The sequence below is a fragment of the Equus asinus genome, chromosome 1, assembly GCF_041296235.1.
Source record: "Equus asinus isolate D_3611 breed Donkey chromosome 1, EquAss-T2T_v2, whole genome shotgun sequence".
NCBI classification, from domain to species: Eukaryota; Metazoa; Chordata; class Mammalia; order Perissodactyla; family Equidae; genus Equus; species Equus asinus.
The window spans coordinates 160230965-160246279 of record NC_091790.1 but is presented as its reverse complement, the minus strand read 5'-3'; the positions used below and the strand labels follow the sequence as shown (position 1 = coordinate 160246279).

The 15315-nt window shown below is 44.1% G+C and overlaps 1 protein-coding gene across 1 annotated transcript in view; it reads left to right on the top strand.

The window, feature by feature from the left end:
• The window catches only part of SCRN1 (secernin 1), a 61592-nt gene that overhangs the window by 32195 nt on the left and 14082 nt on the right, over positions 1 to 15315 (top strand). Inside the window, exons 3-6 of the mRNA XM_014841047.3 lie at positions 1095 to 1276; positions 8224 to 8426; positions 11403 to 11597; positions 13822 to 13987. Of these exons, the coding sequence (XP_014696533.2) occupies positions 1095 to 1276; positions 8224 to 8426; positions 11403 to 11597; positions 13822 to 13987 (746 nt within the window). The remainder of the gene's footprint in view (positions 1 to 1094; positions 1277 to 8223; positions 8427 to 11402; positions 11598 to 13821; positions 13988 to 15315) is intronic.

Genomic DNA, 15315 nt, shown 5'->3' with positions numbered 1-15315 from the left:
AGTCGGGAGGCCTCTTATGGATAAGCTAGGTGAGTGGTTTTCCAGCGACTCCAGTGGAGCCCTCCCATGGGCCCGGTGTGGGGAGAGAAAAGGAAGAACCAGCAGGGAGGGCTGAGTTACCTAACCCTGGCCCCATGCCTATTCTTCCATTTGCTCAACACACTTTAACCAGTTTTATTGTCTTCGTGCTTCTATGCAAGAGTTTGTATAAAGGAAGGGTTCTGAGGCTGAACATACTTTGAAAGAAATAGTTTGCTCCTGATTAGCTCACCCATTTTCCAGGTAAAGCCCCAGCAGCCTAGAGAAGGTAGGACATACAATGGCAAGTGGTGTGGTCAGTACACTGGTTCTGACAGCAGTTAGAACCCTGGGACCGATTCTATATGTGTCCACCTCGTGGACTTAGTGTGAGAATCAGATGGGACAGGCAGGGAAGCACAATGTATAAGAGAGTATGCATTTATTGCATTAGTTAAATGTCAAGTATCATTATCATTTTCTCTTTTCTACCACTAGAGCAATCAGGTAGGTTGTCCAACTGTGTTCCAGGGAGCCCCAGGGATCATTGCAGGAGGCTTAGTGACCTCCCTTCTTCAGACAAAGCATCTTCCCTTTTATCTGCTTTCTATGTTAAGCTTCTAGGTAAAGTTTCTTTTATAGATAGGGCTCTATAACTTTAAAAAAGTTTGAAAACCACTGATCTAAGAGGGTTCTTGCAAATGAGAATAAATAGCCATGTTTGTTTGACACGTTGGTAGCCATCCATGCCTATTGAAATGACTGGACACGGAATATTCAGGGCAGAGATTGGCTGAATACCCGGTTCAAGATGACCACCATAGATGTAAGCAGTAAGGACAGATTGGCTTGAACCAGAGAGACTGAAAACTGAGTGAGGGGCAGGCTGAAACTCACTGTGGAGGCCTTTGAGCTGCATTGAGACTTGGGGTGTCTTTTAAGTCTGGGTGTTCCCAAGGCCTTTTGTTTTTTGGTTCTATTTCTAAGTGATATATGGGTTCAATGTAAGTACCAAGTTGAAAACTAAGTGGTACCTGACACATGATGACCCTTTCTTTCCTGTCCTTATTTTTTAGTGCACTTACATTTCAATCGACCAAGTTCCCAGGACCCATGCCATTGTGATAAGCAGACCTGCTTGGCTTTGGGGGGCAGAAATGGGAGCCAATGAGCATGGAGTGTGCATAGCCAACGAAGCCGTCAATGCCAGAGAACCGGCCGCTGAGACGGAAGCCTTACTGGGGATGGATCTGGTCAGGTACTGCACGTGATTCTTTGGAACAACTGCCCAGAACAGATGTGGGGCGGGGACAGGATTTATCTCCCTCAAAACCTCATATTTGGTAACACAATCCTCCCAAAGAAGACATGTCTCTTTTATATAAACTTTGAGGTGATGGAAAAAGAATAGATTATAACGGAGTATTATTTAGCAATAAAAAAAATAGTCATGTACTGATACATGCTACAACGTGATGAATCTTGAAAACATTGTACTGAGTGAAAGAAGCTAGACACAAAAGGCCACACATGGTATGATTACATTTATATGAAATATCCAGAATAGGCAAATCCATAGAGACAAAAAGTAGTTTAGTGGTTGCCTGGGGTTGGGGTCAGGGAATGAGGAATGATTCCTAATGGATTCAGGGCTTCTTTTTGGGGTGTTGAAAATGTTCTAAACTTAGATTGTGGCAATAGTTGCACAACTTTGTGAATATACTGAAGAGTACCAAGTTCGGTACTTAAATGGGTGAATTTTATGGTTTTTGAAATATATCTAATAGTATATAAAAGAAAAAGAATATATAAAAAATAGATGAAATATGCAGGAAAAAAGAACGGAGGTCGCTTCCTCCTTTCCCCTCCATGTCTCAGTCATCTTTTCTTCTTTTCCCTCCTCTTCTGGCCACCATGTAACAGAAGGGAGCGGACATGTAAGCTCGATGGCATGGGGATCTGTGTCTGCTTGTTCACTGCTGTGTCACAGGCACCAGGAACTGTGTGCCTGGCATACAATGGATGATCAGTGACTGAGTTTCGAACGAATGACTGAGGTAGAGGGTGGGCTGGAACGAAACAACATTCTGAAATGGCTATTTTCTCTGAAATAGGGAAATGCAATAGACACGTGACATAGTTGAAAGCAGATTAGGCTGGGCGCCGAGGCCTTGGTTTTCAGTGTGGATACCTCAAGTTGCGTCCCCTCTCCAGGCCACAGTTCCCTTGTTTGTCCAATGTGAGGCCTAGATGGGATGACCTCCAAAGAAACTCCCACAGCTAATATCCTGCAAAAAGGAATGGAGGTTTTGACATTTTCCAGGTTTTGTGGGGAGAAATTGCGCGTCGACACAGAGACCTCTGTGGCCATAACTTCTGCCAACTGATGGATAGGTCAGTTAGCGATACTCTTTTGGCAGCATATGTCTCTATGCCTTCCTCACTTTTCACGGTTCTTATAAACTCAGAATGATCAAGTTCCCTGAGCTGGAGAAGAGGAGGAAAAGCCTCCTATTTACAACCAGTTTTCTCTTGATTAACAGAATGAAAGGGATAGAGTAACAGCAAGTTTTGAACTTGTGTTTTGACAGCTGTCCCAGTATTTTTACCTTTGTGCTTAACAGAAATTGTGAAAATGAAAAGTTAGCCATGAAATCTATGCCCCTTTTATGCCTCATTGATGCCTTTGCATTTTGAGTTATCATTTTATTTGTGGTATAGGATTTATAGAACTGGCAAAGATCACCATTTTAACAGTTGATTTCTAGGAGATGACAGAAGAGAATATTTTTTTCTTTCTTCAAAGCTTCTGAAGTATCTTTTCAAGATTATCAACCTATGAAGCAACGGGGGTTTACTGACTCTGCTTTGTGCTAGACTCTGGGCACACGAAAAAGCTCAAAAGCTTCAAAGACATTTTAGTCTGGTTACAGGGAGAAGACAGAAAATTGAGCAATGCAAGATTTTAAGACCAATTTAAGATGACGGTAGGAGAGATGTGTCTCAAGGCACTCTGAGTTTTATAGCCACTTGAATGGCACAGAATTCCAGGGTATAGCCCTCGGCAGACACTGCTGCATGTTCAGAGGTTATGAAGGACCGTACGCATTTGGGAATGCTTCGAGAAGGAGGTGCATCTACAAGGCTGAGGGATGTAGACAGAGAAGATATCCTTAGCACATAATCAGGGTTGTGATAGTCACCAAGGTCTGGGAAAGTTGTAAATGTGAGGAGTAGATGACAGGGTGAGTTTAACCTTATCCGTTTAATTTTAACTTCTCCTCTGGCTAGCCATGTCCAGCTATTGCAATAAAAAAGGATGTGAAGAGGATCATGCTGCAGGTGTCTGCACCTTGAGCGGCTCTTTATGAGTGCAGGCTGAGAGCTTTACGCAGGGTATGAGCCATGTAGCCAAGCACAGTCGGATACTCAGGGGCCATTTCATACCAGCCGAATCCTAAAAGTGATCCATGAGCCAGAAAGCCTCCTACATCAATTTCTGAGAAGCTCTCAGGTGATGTTGGTGCCGTGGATCCACAAAGCATCATTTGAGTGGCAAGATTCTACAGCAGCCGCTCTCAAAGTGTGGTCGGTGAAGCAGCAGCCCCGGCATCACCTGGGAACTTGTTAGAAATGTATATTCTGGGTCCCCACCCCAGAACTGCTGAATCAGAAACTCTAGGGGTGGGGCCAGCAATCTGTAGTTGAACACACCTTCCAGGTGATTCTGATGCTCATCAAAGGCTGAGAATCTCTGCTCTAGAGGAAACCTTCAATTGGTTGGTTGTGTTCTCTGAATTTGAGCTCAGTATTTCCCTAGGTATTGCTGTACGAGGACCACTGCTTCCTCTGCTTTGCTTGTACTCTGGACAGCTCCCGGGAGAGTGGGCTATTTGCATTTTACAGTCTATTTCGGGTACCTGCTAGACCTGTGGTTGATTATTCAGTGAATACAGCAGATGCCCCATGTGGATTCTGATCCTTTGTGCTTTCCAGCAGCATGTCAAATCCAACCTCAGTTCAAAGAGACGTAAATGAATGTCAATAACAGTTTAATAGGCACTGTTTTAGGATAAAAGTATAATTTGTGTTTCTTAGAGGCTTGCTGTGGGAATGCAAGCATTAGGCAATACTGTTTTTTTAATAATTCGTTTTCAGTGATGCTTATGCTAAAAGCCAAGCTTTGTCTGTTATGTGACCCCTGATCTCTGTGAGAATCTCACAACTAGTCTCTTTCTCCCCCAGAAGAGGCATATAAACACATTTTTGCATATTTCTTGAAGTTGGTTCCAAGTAACAAGTAGCTGACTGGAGCTAGCATAAAAAATGTGCATTTGTTTTTTTGGAGGTCAGGGTTCTCTTACAATCCAAGGTCTGTCTCTCATGATAATGCGTCTGGGCCTCAACATGGATGAGAACTAGAAAGCTTTAGAACTCATTTGTCAGTGGTATGCCGTAAATGTCTAATAGCCAGATTGGGGGTGGGGACAAACCTGATTTGTAGCCTCTTCCAATTTCCATGGTGTAAATACTCCCGCAGTGACTGATTTCAAGCTACCAGTTTTTTAACAACTGGCTCGAAATTCCTGAAATATAACCATCTGCTCCGGGTTGGCACCAGCCACCTCCAGCACCTCACTGCCTTCTTTCAGTGTTTCATGCATCTTCTTCCCTTTGCATAACTGCTTTATTCTTTTTTTTTCCTGCAGACTGACTTTTGCTGCTTCCACTTGGGCTTCACTCTGACACTAAAGCCCAATCGGTCCCAATATTTCAGAACATCTTATAATTCTGGACACTTACCATCAGACCCTCAGCATGTAAATAAACACTAAAGTCCTTGAAGAGGCCAGTGTGCACATTTAGAAAGGTCTGAGGGTTGTCTTTAGGTTGTTGGTGAATGTGAGGACTCACAGGGGACTTGAAAGGGGGCCAGTCAATGTCTGCAGGAGGAAACCCTGTGTCGTTAGAGTTACCATTCCCTGAACGCTATTGTATGATGTGCTTTGCATGTAGTATTTCTTTTACCTCACAACAACGCAGTGAAGTAGGTCCATTCACTTCCATTTGTGGGACGAGGAAGATGGAACTTAAGAGGTGAAGGGACTTGCCCAAGGCTTCAGAGCTGGAAGGTGGCAGAGCCTGCTGACGTCAGGCAGGCTACTCCCCTCTGTACTCGATCACGTGTTACTTCTACTCTGCATGAGACAGGAAGCTCTGGACACCAAGAGATGGACATTAGTCAAAAGGTTTCTCACACCCTTCCTCCAGGTCAAGCAGCCATTAACGTCCACTTATTTCCTTCTTGCTTCTAGCCCTCTGGCTGAAGACTGAGAATCTTCTGATGCCTAAAAGGTCATGAAGCCAGAAGGGCCTTGCGGACTCCTTGACTGTGGGATGGGGGAAGATTATTTGCATCTGCGTCCCTGCAAGAACACCAGGTCCAGCTCTAGGAAGGGAAGGGTAGTGACTATTTTCATTCCTTTCCCAGGACAGTGATTATATATCCATGGTAAATCTAGTCATAACTTAGTTTTACCTTAATTGTGTACAAAGGGACAGGGGTTTCCATACTCTGTGGAGGCATAGATATCAAAAAAGACGAGCAGGCAGAGTTCCTAAACACAGGGGCTTTAAGCAGGGGAAATGCAGGTGTTACTCATCTTCCTTAGTGAGACACGTGGCCTTTCAGGGATGGGCACAATGAGCTTGACATACTTGTGAAAAAGTCATGGGCCCCAAATAGGGATTTTCCCAAAGATTTCCCATAAAACAAGGGTTTGGATTTGGGAGAATCTGACTCCAAGACCCAGAAAAACCTGGACCAAGCACACACACTGGAAGGCTTTGAATTGCACTAAAGATAGATGTCAGAGCAAGACTCTATTCTTGGCCCAGTGACTTTCATCCCTTTTCCTGCCCTGGTCACGCCCCTAATGAGATGTAGCAGCCAAAGTGAAAGTAGGCATAGGGGCCAGAAAGGCGCTGTTCTCATTTTGAGTCACATGAATCTACCCCATCTAGGAGGTAAGACCATTGGGAAAGTGTTAAAATAGGCCTCTTGATGTGCGACTAGTGGCCCTGGATCACCATAGCCCTGAGGCATGTGCGCCCCTCAGTCTCAGGTGGAGAGTGTGTAATCGCGCTCTCAGTCATGGCCCTGGTACTGGAGCGTGTGTCCTGTCCTCGTTCCATGGCAGGGGGGCCAGGTGGAAATGGTCAAGTGGACAAAGGAGTATCTTTTTCCCATGGTCCTGGCATGAGGACAGGAAGGTGAAAGCCAAATCATGTTTGTGGATGAGTGCTGAGGTCCTGCTGCAGACACCATGCACAGGAGGCATCAAAATCAGTGTGGGAAGGCAGGTGCAAGGATTAGGAGTCTCAATGTGGAATGCAAGCAGTCAGAACATCAGGAGAGTGAGTTTGAAACTGCAAAAAGGAAGTCATGGCTCCCAGAGGTGGGGCTGTTGCCCCTGGTTAGGTATTCACATGCTCCTAGCACAGGTTTGCATGGGCAAGTTGGGGACCTATGGGAAGGAGAAAGGGGCCCTCCTGGGTCCACAGCTCCAGGAGACCTATGAGAGGTGCTCATAGCATGCTTGTTTGCTCTGGATCCTTAAGATAAGGTCAGTGCTTGCTTCTGCTACTCCTCTTTGGAGAAGATGGTGCTGACCAACAGAAAAGTCTACTGACTTCAATCTTCTAATGAGTTTATTCTTTTATCACTCTCCTAAGCTCTTAGGGTTCAGCTTTGCAAATCATTGCCTTGTTGCCAAGTCTTCCTAAATAAGCTTAAATTGAGAAATACCAAATGAATTGATATACAATTATCTGACTATGAAAATAAGCCTATTATGAGAATAAGTCCATAGCATGTAGCTGTATTAGCTTTTCTTCTCCCTGGCAGCACAGTGAAATTCTTCCCTTCAGGAAGAATCAAGCTGGGTGAATTTTAATAACGATTGCTTCTCAAATTGAAAATTCACCAAGAACTAATCTATGCTACCATCTTAGCAGCCTCCATTGCCTCTGTTCTAAGACTTGTGTTTCTGCCAGCAGAATTATAATTTGAATGAAGAGATGAATCAATGGACATTTACTGAGTTCATATCATGTGCCATACTCTTTCAAATCAGCCTGAGAGGGAAATAGTACTGTTTTTACTTTACAGATGAGAAAAATCAAAGTTTGGAAAAGTTACATTGCTTAAGATCATACTGCCTTGGGCAGCAGAACCAGAACGAGAAGCTAGGTCCCTTTATCTCTGAGTCATTTGTTTTCTGCCACGGTCTGCTACCTCTCAAAACCTACTGATAACTTACCTGATCCTGGGTACTGGTGCTAAGTAGTGTTCATGTTTATTATCTCATGAAACCCAACTTCATAGCAACCCAATGATGTAGGTACTTATTTTATATGCATAAAACTAAAGTTCAAATATCTTATGTAACTTGCCCAATGTCACACAGAGGGCAGCATCAGTGCCCTCTTTAAGGGGTCTATTAATTGGAAGGGCCCAGAGGAGTTAGCTGTTTCACTTCAAAAGAAATGTGTACTTTTTGATAACTGAGCTGTAAGCCACATCAGTAGAGGTAGGCTGATAGGTAGGAGGAGAAATATGTAGAAAAAGAATTGATCATGTCCTAACCAGCCACCCATTCCTAATGAGGTCTCTGAGTAAGTTATAATGCATCAATGACAATGGCTGGCTATGGAACGCTTTCATCACTAACCGAAATACCTGGTGTAGGATGATAGAGATCAAGGCTGGACTGGGCAGAGATTTCCTTTTGCCCAGAGGCAGGAGGCTAGAGGCGACAGGGAGAACAAGTCACAGAAAGAGGGTCTTGCTAAAGGCTAGAGCTGAGCTGATCAGCTCCATGGGAGACAGAGTTAGAAAAGAGAAAGAGAGGTGGTTGGGCTTCCTTTCAAGAGGAGAAGCCGGTGGGCTCCTGACTTTTCTGTCTGTGTGGGAGGGGACATTCAAAGACAGAAAACGCCCCATGATTTTGAACTGAATGTGTGTGAGAGTTGTATTCTGAGTTAATGTGCTGTTAATCGCATTTGCGTATTGGCCCGAATATTTAACATATTTACCCATGTTGACTTGCGTCGTAACTCAGCCGTGTCCCACTCTTTGTTTACTAAGGTGACAACAACCTAGTACGAAATGACTGAGGTATACTTCTGGTTTCCTTACTTCAGGCTTGGTTTAGAAAGAGGGACAACAGCTAAAGAAGCCTTAGATGTCATCGTCGCTTTGTTGGAAGAACATGGACAAGGTGGGAATTATTATGAAGATGCAGACGCCTGCCACAGCTTCCAAAGTGCATATCTGATTGTGGATCGTGAGGAGGCCTGGGTGCTTGAGACCATAGGAAAGTACTGGGCTGCTGAGAAGATCACAGGTGAGTGGGTGTGGATGGAGACGTGCTTTGAGGACACGAACGGCTGAGATGGAGGTTGCCTGGACTTACAACGTACACCCAGAGCAATCATGCTGCTGTGGTGGACCCTTTCTGTGCTGGACCTTCAGGCTTTGGCATGCCTCTCGCTTTTGGGCTTCTGCTTCAGGAATCTGGAGTCTCCTGAACCTGGAGTGAAGGGATGTCAACACTTGGGAAGCATGCTCCTAACACTTCATATTTTCCATTTCCTTTCTGAACAGGACCCAATTCAGACTCCTAGAAATTCCATGATCCCAATTGTTACTCTATTAATTGGCCAAGAGAATGATGGTTTACCCATTCCATTCGTAACAGTCAGTGAATTACTATAACAGGGAGCTGCCCCTGGTCACAACAGCCCTGTAGCTCTTTGTACTTGGACCGTTCCTTTAAAAGAGGAATTTGGATCTCTGTGAGGACTGTTGAACTGTTGAATGCCTCTGGGCCAGGAAGCCCATGTCTCCGTGAGACAATGTTCCTAGAGGAGAAGAGGATTAGAGAATCCACCCAGAAGGCTTTAGTGCCCAATAAATTGCTACTCGGTGCTCCCTGTAGCATCTTGTTCTGAGATAGTTCTGGGGAAGGAAGTGTTAGGGCTGGGAGTGGCTGTCTTGTATCACTGCCTCAGCACCCTCATAGTCTGGAAGGATGGGATCCCAGAATGGGTTAAAGGACTAAGGAGTTCTAAGAGAGAGGTGGCTGGTGAAGCCCTTAGGACTAGAAGACAAATACATGGCATGTGCACTGCCACTCTCTTCTCCTGTGCCCGTGGCAGACGTGGCTAGTAGATCACAACACTCTTCTCTTGTTGAACCTATACTTGGCCTATGTCATTTTCTCAACTGAATTTATCAGGAAATCTCTTCCAGTTCCTCAGAAATGATGTTAGGGATGAAACCTGTTTGCCACCTTAGCCTTTAGGGTGACTGGCACCAAATCTGACCTGAATTAGAAGCAGAAGATCGACTGCGGTAGTTGGGAATCAAGCCCGTTGTTTTCTGTGGCCTAAGTCAGTCCATGATGAAGGTTCCTGTGGATGATGGGCACATTGTATCCTATACATGGCCGCCCCACTGAGGCTGTGGAATCTAGCCATGGTTTCTTGACGAAGCTGTGCAAAGGCTGTGTCTGCCTGGAGGAGGGTGCGGCTTCTTCTCATTCTCACATGGGTGCAGGATGGGCTGGTGGTGCCCTTGAAGCAATCTCAGAGAGTCTCTCCTCCCACACGTGCCCAGTGGATACCCACTTGTGCCTGCCTCCTGCTCCTGCAGTAGTTACAGAACTGCTGCAGCCAGCGTGGCCCACCGGGTCTCCAAGCCTCCTGCCATGCAGGAGCTTAAAACTCCTTCATTAAAAAACTCTTCCGAGATGAAGTCTTACTAGTGAATGGTTCCATCAAGAGGGCTAGTGGCCCACGCTGAAAAGCAGTCATGTTGCTTTTAAGTGGCACTTAAAACTTTTTGATCTATGACTGCATTTCAGAAGTGTAGCTCCCCTTCAAAATATAGCTTAAAAAAATCCACCTCCTTAAAATGAATGTTGTCTTTCTTTAAATATTTTTTTTTAAAAAAAACTAAACAGCCATTCCTTGGACTCACTGATTTCCTGTCCTCTGACCCCAGCAGCAGTGTGATTGCAGGAGGAGTTAATGAACTCTGGCCCCTGAATGCTGAAATTCTTCAAAGCAAATGTCTGTTAGAAGTCAGCCCTCTAGGAAAATAATGTCTGTGGAGTTGTTCACAAGATTTAAAAAAATAACTTAAGTATGAAGAATGTCAAAATCACTTATTTAGGCTAGAGGTACTTTTTATTTTAAATTTTTAGAAATAACTTTACTCTTATGGTGTCCTCTGAAAAGATGAAAGGATAAATGGCCATCAGCCAGGAACGCTTATTTTGGGAGTATAAATCGGTGAAGCGGAACGTACTGGAAGCACTCAGTCTAGCACTGATCCTGCCTCTAGGAACCGGTTTTCAGGCAGTAATGGCTTTATTGCAGTGTGTAGTCTGGGCTCTATCTCTCTCATTCATTTTCTGAGAATTTAGGAGATTGATGTGCTCCCCAGAAACAGCAACTATGAATGGGCCTTTTGAGCCACACTGGTAACTTCTTAGTGTCCTGGACAGCATCTCGGAGCTCGAAGGCCAAGTCATCCTCTGTGTATGTGCCACCCAGGCTTCAGAGAAGCCACAGCAGGGCTGCCAGCGGATAGGAGAATTTCTGGCCTAACCTTCATTCAGCAAGGTGGAACGTACCCAGAAGGCGGGCATTTCTGATTCTAGATTTATTTAGCTATACTTATTATATTTTTATGAGAAAAAAAATTCCCATAGATTTTTCTCATAGGCACACATGACACACATATTTTCCCAGGTACATTCCATTATTTTAAAGCAATTCATTATCAGTGCCACTATGATTTTCTAAATGTTGGGACCTGAAAAAAAGGTTGAAGGAAGAAGTATCATATTTGTAGTTTTTAAAGACTGTATAGTATTTGGGCAGAGGGTCGTGGTGTGAAGCGTTCCTTCAGGTGGAGCCAGACTAAATGGGGAGGAGGAATCTATAGTTGCGACATTCACAAGTCTTGTTGGTAGTGCTGTGCCTCCTTCAAAGAACCTTTCGCTTTTCTTGTAAGCGGTAAATGCTTGGGATTTATTTAGCCAGAATGAAGAGCCTCACGTGTTTCCTTTTGATTGTGAATTTAGATCAAGTGACTGTTTCTCATTTACAATGTGATAATGCCTGGCTAGGACTGGTTCCAGATTCTGGGAGATCTCCTCAAAAGAGGAGCAAGGATCATCTGTTTCTCTCTTCAAAAATTGAATCGATTCCTCCCTGCAGTTAAAGTCAAGTTGCGGGGCAGAGATTCTTTGTAAATTTCTATTTCTTAAGTCTTTATATTGCCAACTAACTGGGCTTTGCACTCTGTACAGAGGGAGTCAAGTGCATTTGCAACCAGCTGTCACTCACCACTAAGATTGACGCCGAGCATCCTGAACTGAGGAGTTATGCTCAGAGTCAAGGCTGGTGGACGGGAGACGATGAGTTCAATTTTTCGGAAGTTTTTTCTCCAGCTGATGAACATCTAGACTGCTGTGCAGGCAAAGACAGCTTAGAAAAGCAAGAAGGTGAGTGAATACATCCCTTACAACTCTCCCTGTCATGCCCTTGGTGTTGTAGCTATTTTGGTGAACTTGTCTGAATGTCAGAGAGTGAGCAAAGAGGCGAGCAGACCTCGTATATAGAGACCCACTTGTGCTAACGTCCCCAGTGTGCAGGCAAGATGACGACTTGCATTTAATTTTACATGATGCTTCCTCATCCGTGGAACTTTCCTGCTCCTGTGTCTCCTGTAAACACCGATGTCCTCGTGCTTGTCTTTGTGATACTTATTGCAACCTTCCTTATGCCCCGGCCTTTGTATGTGTGACTTACCTTCTCCCTGTATGTCCTCTCCCATTAGCCTACTGGCCCTTGAGGGAGGGGTGTTTCTTTTACTCATCTTAGGATCCCCTTGTGATGCCTCTTATAGTCCTCTGTTCCATGAATATTCATTAAGTTAATGGTTGAATTGAATTCTCTTCCTGAGCCCTCTGCCTTCCATCCAATTATTGACTTAACCAGAATCCATATTTAGGTAAATATGGTGATGGATGGCTTGCTCCTTTTGTGCTTGAGTGGAAACCCTTCCAAATAAACCACAACGGCCATATTTTATATTTGCTAGTGATGTGCGTGTTTTGTAAGTCAAACTTTTGATCACTTAGAACAGGGGTCAGCAAACTATGGCCTGTCAGTGGCCTCCTGTTTTGTAAATAAAACTTTATTGGAACACAGCCACATGCATTTATGTGCATATTGTTATGGCTGCTTCCATGCCACAGTGGCAGAGTGAGCAGTTGTAACAGGTATGACAGTGGTCATATGGCCCATAGCCTAAAATATTTACTGTCTGGTTCTTTAAGAAAAAGTTTGCCGACCCTTAATCTAGAAGAACATTTATGACTTTTGCTGTAGAACTTAATTAATATATTCTTGGCTAGAAGGTAAGAAAGGATACATTTAAAAATGGGAACTCTAAAAAAACTTGAAAAGTTTTTAATTAAAAAAAAACTGACTTGAAGAAAGTGTACAATAGCACGTATGAAGCAGCCCTGCCAAGACATCAAACCTAAATCTGATGAGGCCTCCAGCTCTGGCTACTAGTTCTTGGGAAATACAAAGGTTAGGGAACAGATTAAAATAAACACCATGGGGATGCCACCTTCAAAGTCCACACTGTGGGAAACTGGGGGAGAAATGGCCCAACAAATAAAACGCAAGAAGGAAAAATGAGAGGCAGCGATTCAAAGAGATTCAAAAGACATTATCAGCCTATTGGATCCTGATTCAAATCAGTAAACTCATTTATGAGACAACGAGAAAATGTGAACACTGGATAGTTGAAGGAATCAAGGGCTTATTGTTAATATTTTTAGATGTGACACGTTGTAAATAGAGATTTACAAAGAGGATGTGAGTTGTGCTAGTGAACCTTAAGGTCTCTTCTCTCTGTGCGATGCTTTGATTCCAACTTTGAGAACATAGACTGAAAGAGCAGTGTTGTCATGAATTATAACCATAGGGAGCAAACGTACAACTGGGATCCCATGTAGTCAAAGACTTGTTTATCTATTTAATAAAGTCAGAGCCAGTAGTCATAATGACTCCGAGTATTCTAATTACCTCTCTGTGTGTATATTTCCCACTGCACAGAGGTCATATTTCCACATGTAGTATTGACAAGCCCACAAGAGTATATGAGAGAGCTTGCTTGGAGGGATGTGCACAGACTGCATATACTTTCTTACAGATATCATTCTATTGTGTTACTACACTGGCTGAAGTATTGCTAAGTGCTGTATGGAAGAGACCCTGAAATAATGTGGCTTAAAGAAAATGGAAGTATATTTCTCTCCCATGTTATAGTGAGATGTATATGGACAGTCTAGGGCTGCTGGATTACTCTGTCTCAACACATGACTTCCACATGTGGTCCACTCACTGGCATCTCCCATCCGGCAGGAAGGGAGAAAAGAAAAGTGCAGGGCAAGCATTCCTTTTTGTGGATGTGATGAGGAAGTTGCACACATCATTTCTGCTCACCTCCCATTGGTCAGGATTTATCACATGGCCCCAACTACCCACAAGGGAAGCTGGGAAATATAGTCTGTCAATATACTTGGGCAGTTATGTTCCCAGCTATAATTTCAGGGGTTCAGTTACTTAAAAGGGAAAGGAGTGAATGGATTTTGGTTAGCAGCCTGCCACAGTTATCTCTCCTTTCTCTCTCTCTCTCTTTTTTCTTTACAGAAAGCATCTCTGTGCAGACCATGATTGACATCTTACGGGACAAAGCCAGTGGAGTCTGTATAGACTCCGAGTTGTTCCTCACCACAGCCAGTGTCGTGTCCGTCCTGCCTCAGAATCGAAGCTCACCGTGCATTCACTACTTTACCGGGACTCCAGATCCTTCCAGGTTCGTCTGAAACAGTCACTTAGGCGGAAAGTGCGTGCTTCCCTTCAGTGTTCACCCAACCAGCGTACACTAGGCTCCTGCACCTCCTCTTGTGCAGCCGAGTCAGATTTCTCAGTCGGCCTCCACACGGCTAGCGCAGCACAAAGAGCTCTGATTAAGGGAAGGTCTTGGCTTTAGTCACACGGTATTCATCAAAATCATGCAATCAAATTGTTTTAAATTCAAAAAGTATATATTGAATATGTATCATGGGCCAGGGGTTGTGCTATATATGGGGAATACAGAGATAAACAAGATACGGTGAGACGGAGAGATCACAGGAATGCCCAAGATTGATCAGAACAACCAGTTCCTCTGAGTTCAAGGAGAGAATGGCCCAGAGCCGTGCAGACTGAAGCAACCTCAAGTTCACTGGCCTGTTCTTTCAGACGCTGTGTTTTAGGCGATTGCTTTCTGCCCGTGCACTTCAGCAAAGAGGTAGTATTGCACAGTGGTTGAGAACACAGCCTCTAGAATAAACTGCCAGGATTTTGAATTCCACCTCTCTCACTTAGAAGCAGGATAAGTTACTTAACTTCTCTAAGCTTCCGTTTCTGTACTATACAATGGGGATGATCCTAGCCCCTACATTTATTTGCTTGTCGGGTCTGATTTTTTAAACTACTGCCAATATTAATAGATCTTTCTAGCACGACCTGACTAGTAAATTTGGTATAAGCTATTCTTAATTTTTTATTCACTCACTTATTCATTCAACAGGCACTTATTAAGCACCTACTGTGTACCAAATATTATGCTTGTTGGGGACAAGGTGTGTACAAGTTAAGAGGTGGCACAAAGGAGAGGATGAAGAAAAACTTCACAGAGGAAGGAACTCTTGAGTGCTGGGTATTGTGGGAAGAGTAGGAGTTTGTTAGGTACAAAAAGCAGGAATGATATTCTGGGTAGAGGGAACAGCATGTGCAAAGGCACAGAGGCATGAAACAGCAAGGCACGCAGTTGCAGTTGTGCATCCTCTTGTAGATTAGGTTTCCATCTCTCCTCTGCTAAACAAACCCAGCCACCCTTGTGAGGTACCTCTGCTGGCCTCTGATAGTGAGCCTCACCCCTTCAGCATAGGTCCAGGACGTGCCTCCTGTTTGACTCCAGCTGCTTTCTCTTGATGTTTTTTTTTTGTTTGAGGAAGATTAGCCCTGCGCTAACATCTGCCGCCAATCCTCCTCTTTTTGCTGTGGAAGACTGGCCCTGAGCTAACGTCTGTGCCCATCTTCCTCTATTTTATATATGGGACGCCTACCACAGCATGGCTTGCTGAGTGGTGCTAGGTC